General features: G+C 41.3%; 1 protein-coding gene across 1 annotated transcript; it reads left to right on the top strand.

The window, feature by feature from the left end:
• Positions 1–343: 343 nt before the first annotated feature.
• On the top strand, positions 344–19,496 carry pms1 (PMS1 homolog 1, mismatch repair system component). Its single transcript, XM_069663264.1, has 13 exons — positions 344–388; positions 947–1,090; positions 1,391–1,573; positions 1,856–1,958; positions 2,739–2,902; positions 6,794–6,910; positions 9,911–10,033; positions 10,165–10,311; positions 11,485–12,299; positions 15,332–15,799; positions 16,007–16,137; positions 18,946–19,106; positions 19,199–19,496. Exons 2-13 carry the CDS (start codon positions 959–961, stop codon positions 19,397–19,399), a joined length of 2,745 nt encoding a protein of 914 aa, XP_069519365.1. The 5' UTR covers positions 344–388; positions 947–958; the 3' UTR covers positions 19,400–19,496.
• Positions 19,497–19,773: the final 277 nt, after the last annotated feature.

The following is a 19,773-nucleotide window of genomic DNA, read 5'->3' on the forward strand; positions in this document are numbered from 1 at the left end:
GGTTAGATTGCACTACGGGAATTTATACCCTGTTATGTTCCCTCAGGCTGAGTCCCGCCCCAACAAGATGAACGAAACATATCGTTCTAGCAAAAGTGACTTCATATATAATTCATGCTATGTTTACTTGGAGTCTAATTTTGTTTGGTTTTGTTATGTCACACCATCCAAAAGCGGGTTTTCTAAACAGCCTGACAAAACGTTGTACCTGTTAGCTCTTGTTCAGGGCAAAATTATCAACGAGATATTTTTGTTAACCCGCCCTCGTGTCCCTTCTAGCCAATCAGAGGGAAGCGAAGGGGGCGGGAATCGGTTCGTTTCCGGCGTGTGACTCGTGTGTGTTGTTTATGAAAGATCTAACTGGGGCTACAGTCAAAAACTCTTACAGGTAAGCATTTAACTACGTTATTTAGCAACTTCTTGATGTTAACATTAATCTTTATATAGAACTGTAATACCAGAACGTAAGTGTACGTGAGATTCTGGTTTTAATTGTATGCTAACGAGTTTTACAGGCGATAGTACGTTGCAAATGAGTTAGCTTACGTTAGTAAAGTCAGTCTGTTGTAGAACAAATCAACTACTCTACCAAGGTTTTATGTACATAACGTAACAACGTTTTTAGAACATATTTGATGATTCTTTATTAAACTGTGTCTTTCTTTGATTGAAAGGAGATATCTTGCGCGTTTCGCCTATCAATGCACTGTTTTGAACGGTACTGTAGGTCCAGTTAAAATAAACATTACAGGTTAAGTATTCTTATCATCACTTTGTCGTAGAAATTGACGTTTTCACTTGTATTTTTCTCTCTATTTACAGAACTCTTTATGCACTTGTGGAATTGTGGAAGTGTTTTGTAGTGTGTGTAGCCACAAATCCTTTAACAATCCGTTGTTGTGAGTCAATAAAGTACCAAACTAAAGCAAGGTTTTTTCTTCAACAGGTATCTTAAACCATGAAGCAGCTGCCTCCAGATACTGTGCGGCTGCTGTCCAGCTCCCAGGTCATCACATCTGTGGTGAATGTTGTGAAAGAATTGATGGAGAATTCCCTGGACGCAGAGGCTTCAAGCATTGACATTAAACTGGTAACGTGTCTAAAAACTGCATACTCTAAAGTTAGACTTCGGAACAAGGAGAAATGTATTCTTCTAATTTTTTATTTTATTTTGCAAGATGATTGATTACTTAATTATGGGATGATGTGGAATTGTCTGTTCGTCTCAATAGAGCTTAAAAGACTTGAATCAAAGCTGGTGATGCCATTGCCTATTTTATGCATAAGTACATCCTTTCATGCAATTTGCTTTGTGAAGGAAAGGAAAGAAAATATAAGTTGTCTACCCTCCAGATGCACTGGCAGTATGAAACAATTTTTCCTGTTGCAGGAGAACTACGGTTTTGACAGGATAGAAGTGCGTGATAATGGCAATGGAATCAGAGCTGCAGACACACCTGTGATGGCTGTGAGACATTTCACTTCAAAGATTTGCTGCCATGAGGACCTGGAGCAACTGGAGACGTACGGCTTCCGAGGAGAGGCACTGGGCTCTATCTGCGCCGTGGCCGAGGTGAGAAATATTTAACAACTGTAGTTTTAGAATTACATTCAGATCAAAAGGAAGAAAATATCCCACAGACGTGATGGATGTGATAGATATTGGTCTTTAAGTTATATAGATGCACCTAAAAGCAATTGAATTCATTTAAGTGAAACAGTTAGACATAGATACATTTATAATAATTAACAGATAGCATGTCTACTTGATTTATCATTGTATATAGTGCTTTCTTAGAGTATCTAAAGTGGGATGGTTGAGAAACTGATGTCTTTTTGTGCTACATCCCTCCAGGTGGCTGTCATCACAAAGACAAAGGAGGATGACATCAGCACGCTGTACACACTTAACTTCACAGGAGAAATAGTTTCTCAGAAGCCCTCTCACCTGGGTCAAGGTAAGGCACCAGTAACTGATCAGTCTAGCACTGAGCAACAAAATCAAGGACTGGGTTTTTAATTTAATGTTAAAGTGTAACTTTGAAGCTTTTCGTCATCAATGAACACATTGTGGACAGATATATTTTATTGATTGATTTTATTTAATTAGGACAGTGCACATTAATAAACCTATCAGCAATATGCTTCAAAATAAAGATGCCGGAATTAGCACAATAGCTAAATTTCATCCGTAGTCCTTAGGCAGGTACTTACAGAACATAAAACTAATTTTACAATTACCGGATACCTAACAGGACAGTCCACAAGACAGCACACAGAAATGCACACAAATAGTTTTACATACAAGATGGACACATTTGTTACATTACAAATAACATACCCACATACAATAAGTTAAAATGCAAAATAAGTCCGAAGCCCCCAGGAACGGGCACCAGAGGAGGAAACAGATGTTATGCATGAGTCCATGACTAATTAGTTTGTGTGATAAGTATATGTAGATGTATTGCTAAGTCACTGACAGATTTAGATCCACATTTGCATGATGTTTGGCCTTCTTACTACAAATATGAAGTTACTCTTCTATTGTTCAGTTTTTACTGTTTATTAATATCTTGGAAATATGTTTGAAGAAATGTTGTCATGAGTGAAAAGAGAGATGCAATTTGTATGTGTATTTATAGCAGTCAGGAAAAGTAAAAGAATTGGTCATTTGGCCTGAAACAGACAAATTCAGCTAAAAGCTGTTGCAAACTTTTGCTCTTTGTGTTTTCCAGGTACAACAGTGAGCGTGCTGAAGCTTTTCAAGAATCTTCCAGTGAGACGGCAGTACTATTCCTCTACCAAGAAGTGCAAGGAGGAGCTGAAGAAAGTGCAGGACCTGCTGATGGCCTACGCCATAATAAAACCTGACCTGAGGCTCTCACTCATTCACAATAAGGTCAGTAACTCATCCTCCCTTTTCAGATTTAAAAGCATTCTTACAGGGGTGTTGATTTAGCTCAGTAGGTTGAGCGGGCGCCTCATGCACGCCACATCGGCTCCATGTTTGACTTTGGCCCTCAGCCCTTTGGTGCATGTCATCCCCGCTTTCTCTTACTGTTCTATCGAATTAAGGCCATGAAAAATATCTTTAATATAGCATTCTGACAAGTCTCTCTGAAGACTTACAAAAATTACAATTCGGGCAATTTTATTTTCCCAGCAACTTGTCTCTTAAAGCTATATGACACTCAAAATCTATGGAGTATCAAACACTTACCTTAAAAAGCTTTAAAAAGCTGGAAAGTTATAATTTAAGAACACAGGCAGTTGTGGTAATAAGTTACAATGTTTCAAGTCTTGTAATCGCAGGTAGATGTGTGTTTGATTGTTGCATCTTAGGCGGCACAGACAGGGACAGCAGAGAGAGGAGGCGTGAGAAGTTTGTGTAGACGTTACAGTGCTTCTTATTTGCAGAGAAAAGTTGTCACTCTTGTAATCCATTGTGACAAATATAGATTAAGCTCATAAAAGCAGAAGTAAGTGTGCAGCTATGCATGCATATGTATATTAAAATAGTCTGTACTAAATTCATGCAGTATCCCCCCACACACAGAAACCACTAGATGTCCTCATAAGTCTTTAAATGGCTGTCCCAACATCTCTGGCTTAAAAATCACTGTTGGTTTTTGATAATATGCCATTTGGTTTTATAGTATTCTGTTATATGTACGGCAAACTTAACCCCTGTGAGATTACAAACTGTACAATTTGGACCTTCATTAAGATGCTACTGATACTAATACTACTGATACTGGCATTCCTACACCTACCACATCTTGAACTACCACTACTACTAATAATGCATGCAATTTATAAAGCACTTTCTTTCAGGAGAATCGTGTAGAAAGGCAACAGCAATAGTCAAGTGCATGAAGAAACTAATCAATCAATATAAAATGATATTAGTTTGCCTAGGGAAATACAGTCAATAAAAAACGTATAAATAGTGACCACAGCAACACAAAGCTAAGGAAAGGGGAAAAAGTACAGAAAGCCAAGCCTTGATGTCACTCATAAGATATGTGAAAGGTAAATTGTCTTCTCAGTTTACAGCTCTATGGTTTTCACAGCTTCCTGTGACAGTAGAATTTGGCAATATTCTCTCTCTAAGGATTTTCTGTCAAAGCTGTAAAAGCTCTCAAACAGAGAAAACCAGGATACTCAGGCGCTTGTCAGGTAAATTATTAATCAAACACCTTCATGAAGACGGTAATCGTCTCCAACATCCTGCTATTGTTTTGTCCGTGTAAACACGAGTCAGTGAGGTGTGAAATCGTTACGTGTGAAGGAACATATTTGGCTTTTCTAGAAACACTCTGAATTAACGTTTTATCGAGCCAAGCATCAACAGACTGACCGAGCAGACAGAAGGAGGCTTCTCTGCAGGTTAGTTAGTCAGTGCTGGCTATGATGGATAAAAGTCATAAACATTAAGATAATGTGTCATAATTGTGCACATACAGCAGCGTGTACCTGTTGCTATTAGGAGCATGCTTAAGTCCAACAACTCTTTGAATGAGTGTGCATGTGGTTAAGAAAGAAGGAGCCTGTACTTGCTAATTGGTCTTTTTAATTTGAGTTTTTTGGGATGCAAGAAATACAGTATATATTTAACTGCTGAAGAATATGTCATAATAACTAATTGCTCTATAAATGAGTCTGCGTACAGCAGGCATTCATAGACCTTTTCACTGATTACAAAACCATTTGATATAGCTTTTTTAACAATGATGATAATATTGATACCCAATCATCCTTAAAAGCAGCTATAATTTTACATGTTAATTTGAATTAACGATGATATACACCTGAGGAAAGCCGCAAATCTTCACATTGAAGAAACTGAATTCAGAGAATGGAATGCCATTTTCACTTGATCATCAGTTGATTATCCAAATCAATCAACTTGTGTTTTTGCACTACTGTTTATTAAGGACATTAATTAATAAAGTATGTTAACCAATACAATACTGACATGTACATCATCATTAAGCAATGTACACTGTACACACAATGTACAGGTGTGACTTAAAGGTCTCCTGTTCTTCTGAAAGGTTTGGCTGAGATCTGCTGAAGAAAATTTTAATTATTGTTATTTAATAGTGTAATGGGAGGAAGAGAACTACTAATAACAACTACAGAACTACAAAATACAATAAGAAAACAACAGTTAGAGAGCCGTTCACACAGGAGGAATTTATTTAATTTGCTGGCTGTGCACGATGCTGCTGGAGCAACACTGTACGCCGTGAACAAGTGGGAAAAAGACACTGCTTTATTAAGTACCATGAACAAAATCTTTTGATCCAGCGAGCATCTACTCGTTCTTTTAGTCTTTTTGTCTTCAACAGATAAAATGTTTGACCTGTGGCCAAGTCAGACCTTTAGCATGTCTGCAGTGCATTCTGTATATCAGTTAAAAACGTACCTGTTTAGACGGGCGTTTGGTTAATCAACCTACGTATTGTTAATGTACTGTGTATTTCATTATATCTGGTGACGATATTTTAAACTTTTTGCACGCTTTTATTTGTGTGGCTTATATGGCCATCGTATCTGTCATGTTTATATTTCTGTATGTGATGTCACTGTAAAGCACTTTGTAAATACATTTTTATTTCTTGCTCATTACAACTTCTCAACTTGACTCCACAAAAAAGTAAATATACTCATGATTTTTTTCCTGCCATCATATATAAATGTGACTCTTGCAGTAACAACAGCTTGCATTTAGAGTCAATAATAGTTAGTTTGAGACTGTTTTCAGATCAGTCGTGAGGTTACTTTTTGATTGTACAGAGCTGCATACTTTTGCTGTGCACAAACAAAGCACCCTTTTATTTTGGGTTCCATAAATTACATCACATTAGTTTAATCAGCAGAGGAATTATTTAGCAATTAGACATTTCCACCCTCATTCTCTCTCCCACCACAGCTAAGTGTAACTGTCAGGTGCTCCAAACATAAATATGGCTGACTGTGAACTCTGATTTGGCTGATTATGACGCCTGAGTAAGTTGCTGAACACAGCTGCAAACTTAACCCCAGATTGTGTTTCAGGCTGCAGCCAGTTTGCACACGGGAGTGTATAGGTGCATTGGGTCATGCAGGGGCCAAAAACCCACTATATAACTTTCATAGAAATCAGTCTCGTGGTCTTCAGGGGAGGATAGTGAACCCATTTTGTACGATCAGCACTCAGTTGCCCCTATCCTTTACCTCCGGCTCTGCTATTCGGCCTGTGTCGTGTTTCACAGCTTCTTCAGGAACTGTTTACAAGAGTGATCCGTTTACATGTGCCAAATTGCGTATTTAATAGCTGAGACATGCCCTGAACAGAGTGCGTGCTTTAAGAAATCAACACCCAGGAGATATATTCACTGATGGACACAAACGCAAAGAATTCACCAGAGGGTGCCAACATAGTATGCACGATGACTTAGTCACTTATGCATGACTTGAGGTAAAATATCATAGTGTAAACTGAACTGAGTCACTAAGACTTAAAATGCATTGTTTTGTGAGTTGTTGTTGCATGTAGCATCTTGGGCTTTTGATTTGATAAAGCCCTACTCTTCTATATTTTACGGTATTTATACATTTTGAAACAGACTGATTCGGCCATGTTTTGATGATTTAATTTAGTTTTCTTGCTGAATCTTCTGACAGAAATGAAATGCATGAACTTTGCGGCTCCGTGGCCCAGTTACTATCTTGACAGGTGTTTATGCCGCGTGCTCTGCCTGATGTGGAGTCGTGGAGGTTGACTGGTGTCATATTGTTGCAGGTGGTGGTTTGGCAGAAGGCCAAGGTGGCCGATCACAGAAGTGCCCTCATTGCTACGCTGGGGCCGAGCACCGTTGCCAACCTGCTTCCTTGCCATCATCACCAGGAGCAACCAGAGGTTAGTTAAGGGGAAAAATGAGGAGATGAGAGAGAAATGGAGCAAGTGTTAATAATCTGCACCTGCAGGTTTAAAGAAGATCCCTGAGTTTGTTTGTTTGTTCTGTTGGATTTTCATAAACTGTAACATCTCTGGCAGAAATTCATGCACATGCGTTTGTTTAAAACAAGCATTTCAAGTTCCACATACCACAATGTGAAGCACTGAATTAGGCTAAGTTGGGATAAATACTAGGGATGCACGATATTGGATTTTTAGCCGATATCTGATATGCCGATATTTTCTAACCCTTTTGCCGATTTTGATACTGATATATTAGGCACATATTTTTTTCCACCTAATTGCAGAGAACATCAAGTCTCCCCTGTAGAAGAATTGATGTCATGCCTACTCTTATTGTAGTGGCCCACTGGCAGATGCAGAAATAACATAATACAGTGCTTTTCAAAATGTACACATTCAGTGGGCAATATTAGAAAAGTACTTAAACTTAGGGTATGTACAAAATGGCATATTTATTTGTTTGTAACATTTTCTTTCAAATAAAACATATAACATAGACAGGCTTGGATGATGCTCTCCCTGAGACAATCCTGGCATAGCCACAACTAGGGCAAATTTTAGGAAAAACGCCTTGGCGTCCGTTTCGGAAACTGGCATACCGCAGACATCTTGCAGCCTTCTTCCCGCCTGACAGAAGAGGTGCGCAGTGCGTGCACACACTCGTGCCGAGTTAATGTTATAGCATTACGTCAAGCTCCTTTAGGGAATCATCGAGCATTTAGGCAAAATTAAAGCGTTATTTCTTTGCCAGAAAATATCGGCAGGAAAATGACATATCTGCCAATGCCGCTAGGTCATTTTAAAGCCAATATCTGCAGATACCAATAACGTGCCGATAATATCGTGCATACCAGCATGTAGGCTTCATAGTTACAGGTTCTGTGGTTTCGTGGTAGATGTTTTGTTTATTGTTTCACACGTTTTATTGCTCAGCTGGACAAAGTCACATCTGAACGCTGTAACGATGTAAATGATGCGGAGAATGTGAGGAGACTGCACAGAGTGTATGCACTCTGACGGATGAGCGTCACGGGCACATAGCTTGGCCGAGCTGGCACAGGGCCGCGTACTTACCCTCCCGCCTCGTGCACACACCTTGCACTCTTTGCTCTCATGCTGTGGCTCCCAGGACCCTTTGGCCTTTATTGTGCAGCTATTGGGCCGTTCATCTTCATAACACACACACACACTTTCACCCTTAAAATAGCTAAACGTAAACATTGTACAATGACATGCTATATGGCCTCAAATTCAGGAATGTTCCTGCAGTCTTTGACATTGTGTGACATCACAGCTTTAAAACAGAAATATAAAAAAAAAAAAGTTTAAATATGTAAAATTGCATTGGAAATGAATGATGATGACTAACTTTCTTATTTGTTTAACTTGTTTTACAAAGGTCTAACTTTAACATCAACTGTCAGTATTACATGACATGCCTGGTTAAGATGGATCATTTTTGCAGAGCAAATGAGAGCCTGCACGTTATACTTGACCGTGAGCTAATAACCTCATCACAAACGCCTGGTCTGAAGCCAGCAAATGTGGTCAGTTGGTGGCTGGCCAACTATTCTCTTGCCCTTTTCTCTTGAGTTCTGTCCTGATGAACAGTGAGTGATTTTTGTTAGCTAAGCTTTGTTGTGCTGCTCGTAATTGAATTACCGTCGAGCGGTAACTTTCTGCTTGGTCACGGTAGGTGTCATGTGGCTCGTACCTGCTGCCAGGCTCCCAACTAATCTTGTCTGACAGATATGGAGCAGCCCCTTTCACCCTGTTTCTCTCTCCTTCTCCTCTTTGTTGTTGTTATTTTGCTGCTGCGCTTTAGTGCCCAGTTATGAGAACGGCCTTTCACCTTTTCCTCTGACTCCCTGTAGCAATGAAAGAGAACTTTTATCCTCTTTGTCCCCAAGACCAAAGCTCAGTGATCAAGGGAACCAGGTTGACAATTTCATCGGGGCCTCGCTTGGGGAGACTTGTTCCCCTGCAGAACAAAATGGGACAGTGGTTGTTGGCAGAATGACTACACATACCTGCGGCCCTTTGGGGCCAGAGGTGCCATTCGTGCTCTCATAAAGTGACCCTAATGAGCAGAAATAGGGAGAAGCATATGTGCCCCGACCTGAAACAGCAGTTCATTTATTAACTTCATTGGCGTGCGTTGCTGCTAATAATGAGCCTGAGGCCATGTGGAAAAAAAGCATAGCTACTTCGCCTGCAATCTTTAGAGCATTAATAGCTTTCTATAATTTCTTACATTCATAATGGAGGTTTAAGTGCAGTTGTTCGGTTTCATGCTGAGCCATCAGCTCATGAGAACTGCCTCTGGCCTGATTCTAGGTGAAAGGTCGTCATGTATGACGCAAATTTTAATAGAAAAATGTCAAACACCAGCTGGTCGGGCTTGTTGACAGTGCAGCCTGCATAGTGAGACACTTGAGAGGTGTCGCACTGCCTGTCTTCATTTAGTGTTTCAAAATCGAAGTTAAAAACGTAGACCTAATAAGTTGATGTTGAGTTGATGAAACAAGTGGAGTTAGCCTCTTAAGAAATGCATCTGCACGAGTGCCTGTTTGCTGCACAACCAGGATTAATGGCTTTGTTTCCAGCTGTGCAGCTGTGCTGTCAGCAGAACGGATCAACAGTGCCATCCTAATTGGAAATGTAATGATGGTTAAGTTTAGGTTATGTCCAGTTTTCAAAACACATACAGTAGTAACATTGTTACGCCGCCCCTGCACCAGATGCTGAGCATGTCAGTCTGAGTCTCAGGAACCGACCTGCCAAATTCACTCTTTATTTCCAAGATTACTTGTTATGTTGTCTGATATTTGTCTTTTTTGTGTTTGTTGTTTTTCTGCATAGTTCTTGTATGACTCCTACTTTGTGCTTGCAGATTGTTTGATTATTAATATTATCCTTATTTTTCATTTGATTCAGATTGTCTTAGAAGGGTTTTTTCCGAAGGCCGGAGCAGACTACTCCTCCTCAAGCTCATCTTACCCTGACAAAACATTTATATACGTCAACAACCGGCCTGTGCACCAAAAAGATGTCATGAAGGTAGAGTCATTTTAGACACTTCAGCACAACAGAGTTTATGCAACGCACATGTTTCTGTATCTTATGCCATTCTTTTATTTTATGCTTACATGCAAACCTTGTTGTGGTCTGACTGTGGGATCCATCATCAGTTGTTGCGTCAACACTACGCTGCTCAGTATCCAGATGACTCCGCTCGAAGCCGCTATCCCATCCTCATGCTTAAAATCACAGTTTCACCCTCCTCAGTCGATGTTAATCTGACTCCGGACAAGACCCAGGTTCTTCTTCAGGACAAGGTAGCTATCAAGTTGTGTCGAAATCCATGACATCACCCAATGTTTCGTAAAGTCATGTTTTGAAAACTCTTGTTTTTATTTGGAGCCAGAAGTAACCACATTTGGACAGCAGGGTGCATTTCTTATCTTTGATCATGGTTTTCAGGTCGCCTGGGTAGCAACTTCAGAATCACAGTTTGCTACCATGGCCTTAAAGGGCCAGTTCGCTGACTTTCAACCTCAGTCCTGTCATGCTATTATGAAGAGCTAACGCCATTATGGTAGGGAAAAAAATGCAATTTCGCTCTGTGCCTTTGGAGGACGCTATCCGCTTCTCCAATGGGCCCTGGAAAACCTCCGCCAGACTATGTAAAGCGGTCATCTGGCGGAGGCCAGGGAGCTCGCTAAACTACACTTCCTCAATTTAGGACGCCCGCCTCCGATGTCTGCAGTGTTTAGTTTTTTAGTTTTTCCACATACTGTAAAATGTAATTATTTGTTTGTGAGGTGCCTCGAAACGCTGCCTGCGCTGCTGTTTTCCCTCCCAGACATTCCAGACTTAAAAACCGAGTCATGTCTCGTTCAAAATCGTCAGGTTTGAAATGTAGACTGAAGTCCTGAAGATTTTTTAGAACGCCAACAGGTATATTCTCGTCGCGTTTCAGATTCTGTCCCGCTCTGAGCCGTTGCCTGCAGCGAAACGGTAGTATTTCACTCCAGCATCTCTCGCTGGGCCGTTCCTTTCAGAGGGAGGGGCGCAATGCATGCTGGGTGTTGTAGGAATGTAGAATGGGCGAATCCACAAGCTGTTTTATGAGCCAATTTCAAATATAATTACTTCTATCGATTACAGAGAACACCAGCTTTGACTGATAGTGGCTTTTTCCAGGGGTGAATGATTTACAAAATAGTCATGATGCTGTATTGAAGAAGACTTAAAAATGTAGACCAAAAAAATCATTAGGATCATATGAAGTTGGCTCATTTTCTTATTTGATAGATGAATACTACATCTCTTTGCAACCAGGGGAGTCGCCCCCTGCTGGCCATTAGAAAGAATGCAGGCTTAGGAGACTTCAGAATTGGCTTTACTTTTGAAACCAAGAGGCGTCCTTCACTTTTTTATACAGTCTTTGAGTCAGACATGCTCCCGCTTTGCTCTCACTTACCCTCTGTGATCTGTCTGATACTTAGGAGGCTGTGCTGACCGCTGTGGAAGCGTTTCTGGTTTCTCTCTATGGTTATCGGCCGAGCGGTGAGCCCCCAGCTGTGAAGCAGCATGGCCCTGAGACATCACCCTCTAGTCCTTCGCACAATGATGATGTTGAACAGCTGAATGGTGAACAAAGCTTAGAGAAGGATGACGGTCTTACAAAGCACAATGGTAACCTTCCCAAAGATGAACCTAAACACAGTGACACAGCAAAACGAACTGATGCGTCACTGGACCACCAGACATTAAACAGCAGCTCTTCATCCTCTGTAGCTGAGGACTGGGTCGTAAACCACATCCCAGTGGAGCTTGAGGCTAACTTTTCTCTGTCTGATGATCAGAGCTGCACTCAGACAGCAGAAACATGTCCAGCAAGCCAGTCCCCTGAGAGACTGGAGGACAATGTCATGTCAGGGTCTGACACAAGCAGACAGCAGTTATCAGCTGAGGACTGGAGCCGGGGGACGGCTCTGACCGACCCCGTGTCACGAGAACCCCTGCAGCCCGTCCAAGTCCATCAACCCTCAAAGAACAATCCCTCTGACTCAGAAGAGCTGAAGAATCAGAGCAGCTCAAACAAAAAGATGATCAACGCCATAACAGAGAAGCGGGCCGCTCTGACGGCCTACGACCTGATCAGCAACCGTGCCATGAGGGCACCGCTGTCCCCCGCCGCCCTGTTCGAGAAGGAGGCCAGAGCGGAGGTCCTCAGGGAGAAGCCCTCGGCCAGCCTGCAGGATATCAGCGTCACAGTTCAGGAGAGGTGGAAAAATCTGAGGGAGGAAGAACGTAAGAAGTGAGTTTCCAGACCTTCACCTTTCCAAGCAGTTGTTTCCATTTCTTGTTATTCGCAGGACAGTGAGACGGGGAAAGTCTGACCTGTCATTTGCACGTTAAAAGCATCGTCTGGAAATTTTGTTGATACGAGCTGTGTTTCTAATTTCCAGACAACTGTGTTTTAATAGGGGCTCTGGGTCGTAACATTTTCCTCAGTACAACAGGTATCAGTCAGGGTGAAACCTCCTTTATTTCCGAAATGTGCCATTTACTGAGGTCTGAGGTTCGCGTGAATTTAACATTTATTTAGTATTAAACCCACTGAGGTTGATTGTTCTTTCCCAAGCATACTAAACAGAAAGGCTATAACTAGCAAATATTTTCATCATGGAATAATCTTACTATTATTTTCACAAATAATCTTTTATTTTTGGGCGGCTGTGGCTCAGTGGTAGGTCGGTCTTCTCTCAATTGGAAGGTTGGGGGTTCGAGATGAGGACTTGAGACTTGGTGACTTGGACTCGAGTCACTGCTTTGATGACTTGCAACTTGACTTCACAAAAAATAAATGACTCGAGACTCCACTTGGACTTGCAAGTTAATGACTTAAGATTTGACTTGACTTGAGGCATGATGCCTCGGATGACCTGAGTGTGTTCATAAGTTTGAATGTTGGCTGTTAAATATAAAATGATAAAATAAGTTTCTGTTTAACTATCAAGTATGGGGTTCATGATTGGACGACTCAAAAAGCTCCCCGGTATGCGATTGTCATGATTGGATGGCTGGCTGTCAGTCAAACTCCTCGCCATGGCAACACACAACATCAAAGACCCCCGCTACCTGATGTTTTTTCCCCAAAGAGAAGCCTCATCAGTCGTACTCGTTACTACTCAATACGGCCTCAGAGCAGACCATCATCATGGCTGCGTCTGTGCCAAGATAACACAGATACAATTCACTGTCATACTTTTTGAACAGGTTATATAAATTGGCCAATAATATCATTATTAGACGGGCTGCTAACACCTTGTGTTTTCTCTTTATAAAGACCGGATACTACAGGTAAGAGTGCTGGATCTTGGGAGGGTAAAAAGTGACTTGACTTGGGACTTGAATTGACTTAACTAAGGACTCGACTTAACTTTTAAATTTTGTCTTCAAATTCCTTCTTTTGTCCAATGCAAAATCCAAAACCACAAACCACTGACGCCTTTGAAATAGGCATCATAGTGAAAAGATTTAGAGATGGCATCTTTGATCCCATCGGCTTTAGTCTGATGACGATAAAGTCAAAGGAATTTCTCTCAAGTTGAATTTTAGAAAAGGAATTACGGTCTTTGCTGTGCATTACGTTATGTCTGATTTTGCTCTCGCACAGACTATCTTTCCTGCATACACCGAAACCTTATAGAAATAGTAACTGATGCTAGTATGTGTGGTAGTATGGTATGAGGAGTGACGCACAGTCCGTCAGTAAAGTCATATTTGGTGCAGAGCAGATGGAGGTAACGAGTGTTTGACCCTTGTTTGCTCCCTTACAGACAAAAGACAAATGATTTACATCAGTGAAGGCATGAAAGGAATGGACTTATTTGAAAAACAAACACAGGCTGATAAAAACATGTTGATCATTTTTGCGTCAATTGTGCGTCATTCTTCAGACACAAACACAAATCATTTATAAAACAGGCTGTTAGCAGGTCAGAGAGCAATCAACGATGCACAAGCCAAGAGCAACTCTCAACTATTTCACTTGATGGATTGTATCCATCCTAATTACCAAATATTTGGTGATGTAAAGCTGCTCACGCAGTCATTGGTTAAACTTCTAAATTGGTCCAGATGCAGGAAGACATTTCAGTAAGTTAAAGTACACACTGTGCTTCCTACTGATCTCTATCAGCTGGTCTCATCATGGAATAACACCATTATTCTGTGCTGAAGGCACTTCATTATTGTATGCGTACCAATTTAAAGTAATTGCAAAGTTGGAAAATGCGTCTCAGCAGTACTCGGGGCCTTATATAAGGTATGTAGGAGTGTATGGAAAAAGACATCTGTTTAGAATCCTGCCTCTCTGTACGGCTGTCTTACACATGAAGTCAGATGTGACGAGGACTTGGCTCCTCTCACCGCCACTGTTAAGTGGCACAGCACTTCTAGGAATTACACTTACACAAGTTCACGAAACAGGTTATTTGAATGATGGGGTGCTGAAGTGTAAGCCCTAATGCCTAACATACGAAGATCTGTGGAAACATGAGTTGGCAAATAACTGTTTTGCTGAGGAAAGCACCCTATATAAATACATATATCATGTTCTCAGCATGTTCTCTCCAAGTACAGTTGGAACTACACACTGCTCTGTATATAAATCCCTATTTAAGAACATACTGTTATATGGTCTAAACAGACAACAACAGATGTGTTCAACAGGCACAACATTGTAAAGAAAGATTTGTTAGACTAGTAAGTGGTCCGTGTCACTTATTTGCTGATTAAGGCCTTGAAGATATAATCTCGAAGATTTTCATTTAAATAAATGATTACACTGATAAAAGCCTTTTTATTTGCAGTGTTACAGACTGGCTGTCTGGTGCGACTTTCACGGAAAAAATCACAAGCGGCGCCCAGTTAGTGACACGTTTTCCATCAGCCAGCAGTGGTTGGTCTGCCAGAGAGGGTAGGCGGAGCTAAGCGGCTGCTTTTCCGCTCTCTGCAAGTGTTGCGAGTAAACAGTAATCTACTATGGCTGAACAAACAAAGAAAAGATGGATGACTACAGATACAACTTCAACAAGAAGTGAAAATCCAAAGAAAAAGAAACAAATTCGACGCTCAGATGAAGCAAACAGTCTGAAAGAAAAGAAGAAGAAAAGAAAGCCCAATCAAGGATGTAAAATTGGTGGTTTGCTGCTTTAGTTGAGCCTGTTTTAACGTACAACACTTTTTTATGTTATACAAATCACGATAGATAACATCAGAATAATAACAAGGATGGTTGCCTCTGCTGTTTGTAACTGTTTCTGACTTGGTTGAACCCTGCAGGTATGAGGAAAAGGCTAAAAAAAACCTGGAACACCACGACCAGAGGACCATGTTGGCCTCTGCTGAAGGCCCCAGAGAGACGAGCAAGAGCATCTCGACAGGCCCCGCTCAGGGCCAGAAACGCAAAGCTCCACTGTCCAACCAGCAGCTGCTGGACGAGCTCTTCACTGCAAAGCCCGAGAAGAAGACCAAGAACCCTGCGCCGAAGCGCTCACAGCCTCTCCCCTGCAGTGTGGCTGCCCTTCGGGTGCAGCTCCAGCGCCTTTCATCCCAGAGTTGTGCAGTGCCACGGGGCCTCCGTCTTGTAAACCGACTGGCCTCTCAGAGCGCCTGGGTCATTTTATGTGGTCAGAGGCTCATGTTGTTAAACCCATTTCGAGTGGAGGAAGCCTTGCTGTTTAAGAGACTTCTAGAGAATAATATACTTCCAGCAGTGAGTCTGCAGAACCCGATACAGTTAACAGATGGGTAACGTATCACTCCCTTCTTACCTGCATAACACCAACCAGCAGTTTTTATCTTTGTGAAAAGCTGCTCACTCATCATTTGAATACATGTGTGTGTGATTATTTTTAAGACAAACAATTCCTAAACTTTGGCTCTAATTGAGGCGTATTTAATGTTTAAAGATACACTGCTGCTCTATGCTTAACATCCTGTTTTTCTCTTTTATAGGAGTCTAGGAGGAGCTGAATATACAGAGGCTTTGTGCAACATGGAGAAAGAAAGCCCTGCCTTAAACGGAGAGGTCGTCCTCTCTGATCCCAGGCTTGTGGCTAACGGATTTAAAATCAAGCTCACTCCAGGTACGTTTTAAAGCCAACTTACATTTTGTGTTGATTTTGGAAGCTCCTGTGGACTAATATGATACGCAGTAATCTTCTTCTTAAGTACCACGCTTCGTTTGTTGGCTGTTTTTGATGAGTTTGAAGAAAGCCTCAACCTTTTTATACTTATAACAGCTGTTTGCAGGATGCAAAGCAAGGAGAAAGATGTTTTACAGTAATCACATCCATGACCTCTTTGGACTGTACACACCCTTACTGTCCATTTATTTATTCAGGGAATTTTCAGCTTATTTTTTTTTACTGATCCTGCCATTGGCATGCGTGCATATGTATATATTACTCAGTATGAAACTTTGCTACATGCTGTCAATTGCCTCATCTGGATCCGACCTAACAAATGTGTTGACAGGCATGAAAAACTTTTATATAGAAAGAGCCATTCTTCCCTTTGATGGTCCGGTTTGCTTTTAAAGGTCATATCAAGGCTGATCTCCATTTACAGATGCTGCATAAAAATGCTACCATCAGCAGTCATCTAACAAAAATTTTGCTTCTTATTTATCTCTATAAACACACATCACCATGCAAGTGCAGCTAACCATTCATTCTTAAGCATTGTTTGTCAACTCCATTCTTGCTTCTCACATTGCTAATCGGACTGTAAACAATGGTGCATTCCAACAACCGCTGGCTACACCAGCCTCGAGATTTGGCCATTGCTCATAGAGGGATCAGTAATGTCTCTACTGTTTCTCATAAACCGTTATAAAACTCCTCAACCTAAGCACGTACGGGGGAGGACATACAAACTCCACACAGAAAGGCCCGAGCCAGCTGCCAGGTTCGAAACCAAGAACCTTCGTGCTGTGCTGCTCCAACTCTTCCATTGGGCAGTTTGATATAATGGAACATTAGTATGTCAATCATGTGGCATGTCCTTCTGAGCTGATGACTAAAAGTGCTAATAGTCAATACACTACAGCATGCCGGATCAATCAGAGATCAAGCCTTTCTCATTGTTCTTAATCACAGTGTTTAAACGTTTTATGGATGTCTAGCTTCTTTAAAGACCAGCTCCAGTCAGGTTTTAAGACATAGAAAGTGCTCTGTTCTGATGTGTTTGTTCTGCAAAATACGTTTAATTACCTTGTCAAAATCCTCCCAAGGCATCTCCTCCTTCTCCCTCCTTTAAAAATTCCTGGTTCTGCATAGTCCCCGCCTGCTATGCAAATTTCCAACCGCCCCCTCCGACGCACAAACAAAACACATCTCAGCCATCGTTTAGTGGCAACTTGTGGAAACTTGAAGCTAGCTGGAAATGTAGTAATCAGTAGTAGTAACGTTAAAAAAATGTTAAAAATTACAATGATGGTTACAGCTGCCTCACACATCACCGAAGTGGTTGCCATAGGTTGCACATAGTGATATGCATAGCGTCGCCCCGTCCGTTAACGGGATTGGCTCCTTAGGTTTGTGACGTCTCAAACCTGCCAATCTGAAAACGTGTTGTTCAGCCTGTCCTCGGTACAGTTTAAAAGCAGACAGGCCCAGCCATGGAGATGACGTTGTCCCTGATATGTCTTGTAGCACATGAAAAAAACCACATGGAGATGTTTACAAGGTTCAAAGCTTGATTTTCACTGGAGGGGGTCTCTAACAAACATTGGAGCCGTTTGTGATCATTAATGTCACAGTTCACCAATCACTTAGAAATGTCAAACACAGAGCCCCGAAAAACGGGATTACAGGCAATTATTTGTGACGCAGTTTGTGTTTATTGGATTTGCTGTGGAAAAGACTAAATATTCCCACAACTATGACAACTTACTCATACACAATATGTGCATTGGCCACAGCACCCCTATTCCCACATGTTTTGTGTCAAGTTTGCTCATTCCCTCCTTAAGAAGTATCTCTTAAGAAGAACACACTTCTTGTTCTGACAGTGAAAGGTCTCGACTGACAGATTGTCAGTGACATTTTAACCTCCATATAGTCAAAAGCAAAGTTAATGCTAATGATAAACAAATGTAACAATGAACCAGAAAAACTCCCGTGATTAAGCTTGTTTTTGCCAGCTCCTTCATCATTATTGTGACATTATTTCTCTGTTCACTTGCAAAGGGTAAACAGTGCCCTGCGAGTGTTGGTTGTGTTTGTATCAGGAATGGTTCACCTCAGTTGACATTGGCTCTCTGCCCGACAAAGTGGTCTCACAGTGGGTTTGTACCCAGTGTGCAGGTGATGAGAATGGCTGCCCTTTAAGAAATTCAAGGAATTTTCATTTTGCACTGCCAGCCTCGGTGGGTGTGCATGGAACTGAAGTTAGCGGCGTGCATGAGATGGTTTCAGTGCACAGTCTCTAATCTTCTGCTTTTGTTCGGAGTGTTTAAATGTGTGATTTTTATTTTTCTGAAACTTAGTAGTAGTATATAAGTATGTAGTGGATCCTGCATTTTCACACAGGCAACACAACCAGTACAGAAATATGTAAGAAATGTTATAACTGTTTCTACTTCTGCAGGTTTTTTCATACCTTGCTGAGTTCATTTCGCATCCAAAGTCATCAATCAGAAATATAAATTGTGCATGATTTGCAGTATTTCCTCATGAAATGAGAAGCAATCATTCTTCCACCCTACAAGACAACTTCCTTCCAGTCTGCTGGGGCTTCTATTAGTCATTTAACACTCCATTTGGCCCTTGGCTTGTTTGACTTGGTCATCAGTCCAGCCGTAAACCACAATATTTATTTATTATTCTTTCCTGGAGATAGTAATAGCGTCTGGAGTATATTAATCCTTGTTTTCTGCTTGTTTTGGCCAGGCCTCACGTCAGCCGAGAGACATCTGGAAGTGACAGCGATGGCAGACTGCGTGCCTTTCCTCGGTGTGGAGGACCTCAGGGAGATCCTGACTGCAGTTCTTCACAGGAAGGCCCGGACCGTGCAAGAGTGCAGGCCACTTAAAGTCACAAACTACCTACAAGTGAGAGAAGCTCTGAATTTAGATTAAAGATACTAGTACTTTACTTTTTGTTTGTTGTATTAAATATCTGAATGGTGAGTTTTTCCTCTCAGGGTGAAGCCGTTCGACTTGCCCGTCAGTTACCTACAAATGTATCCAGGGAAGATGTGGAGGAGACCCTCGGAAGGATGGAACAGCAGCTCGATGAGGAACACCGGACCTGCATCCATGGACGACCGTTTCTCCATCATCTATCTGACATCCCCTCCTCCGACCAGGAAGCTAAGGCTCTGCTGAAGCCTTTAGAGCTGTAAGACACGTGAATGAAAAGTCACAGCATTGTAATATCTATGGAACAGCTTTCAAACGTATTGATTATTGTTTATGCAAGCTGCCCTCTAAATTGTTCCATTCTGCTCACATGATGTTAATAACTTAAAATAAACATATTTTGTCTTAGATGTTGTGCTTTTATATCTGATATTATGAAATTGTGATTGCTTTGTGATCAACACATATTCAAAGTTTAGAATTTGACCTCTGATTTCCACAGAGCACCAAAAGAAAGGGGTTAGCTGCTGCGCTGTAGTGAAAGGATGCAGGTTAGAATCCCTCAACTGGCTCAGAAAGTCTTGATGAGGAAAGTAAACAGGTAATGTTCTGTTAGGCAACAACTGTTGTAAGAACA

The sequence above is a fragment of the Semicossyphus pulcher genome, unplaced genomic scaffold (assembly GCF_022749685.1).
Source record: "Semicossyphus pulcher isolate SPU_LCO1_2020_fin unplaced genomic scaffold, fSemPul1.0.p SCAF_15, whole genome shotgun sequence".
NCBI classification, from domain to species: Eukaryota; Metazoa; Chordata; class Actinopteri; order Labriformes; family Labridae; genus Semicossyphus; species Semicossyphus pulcher.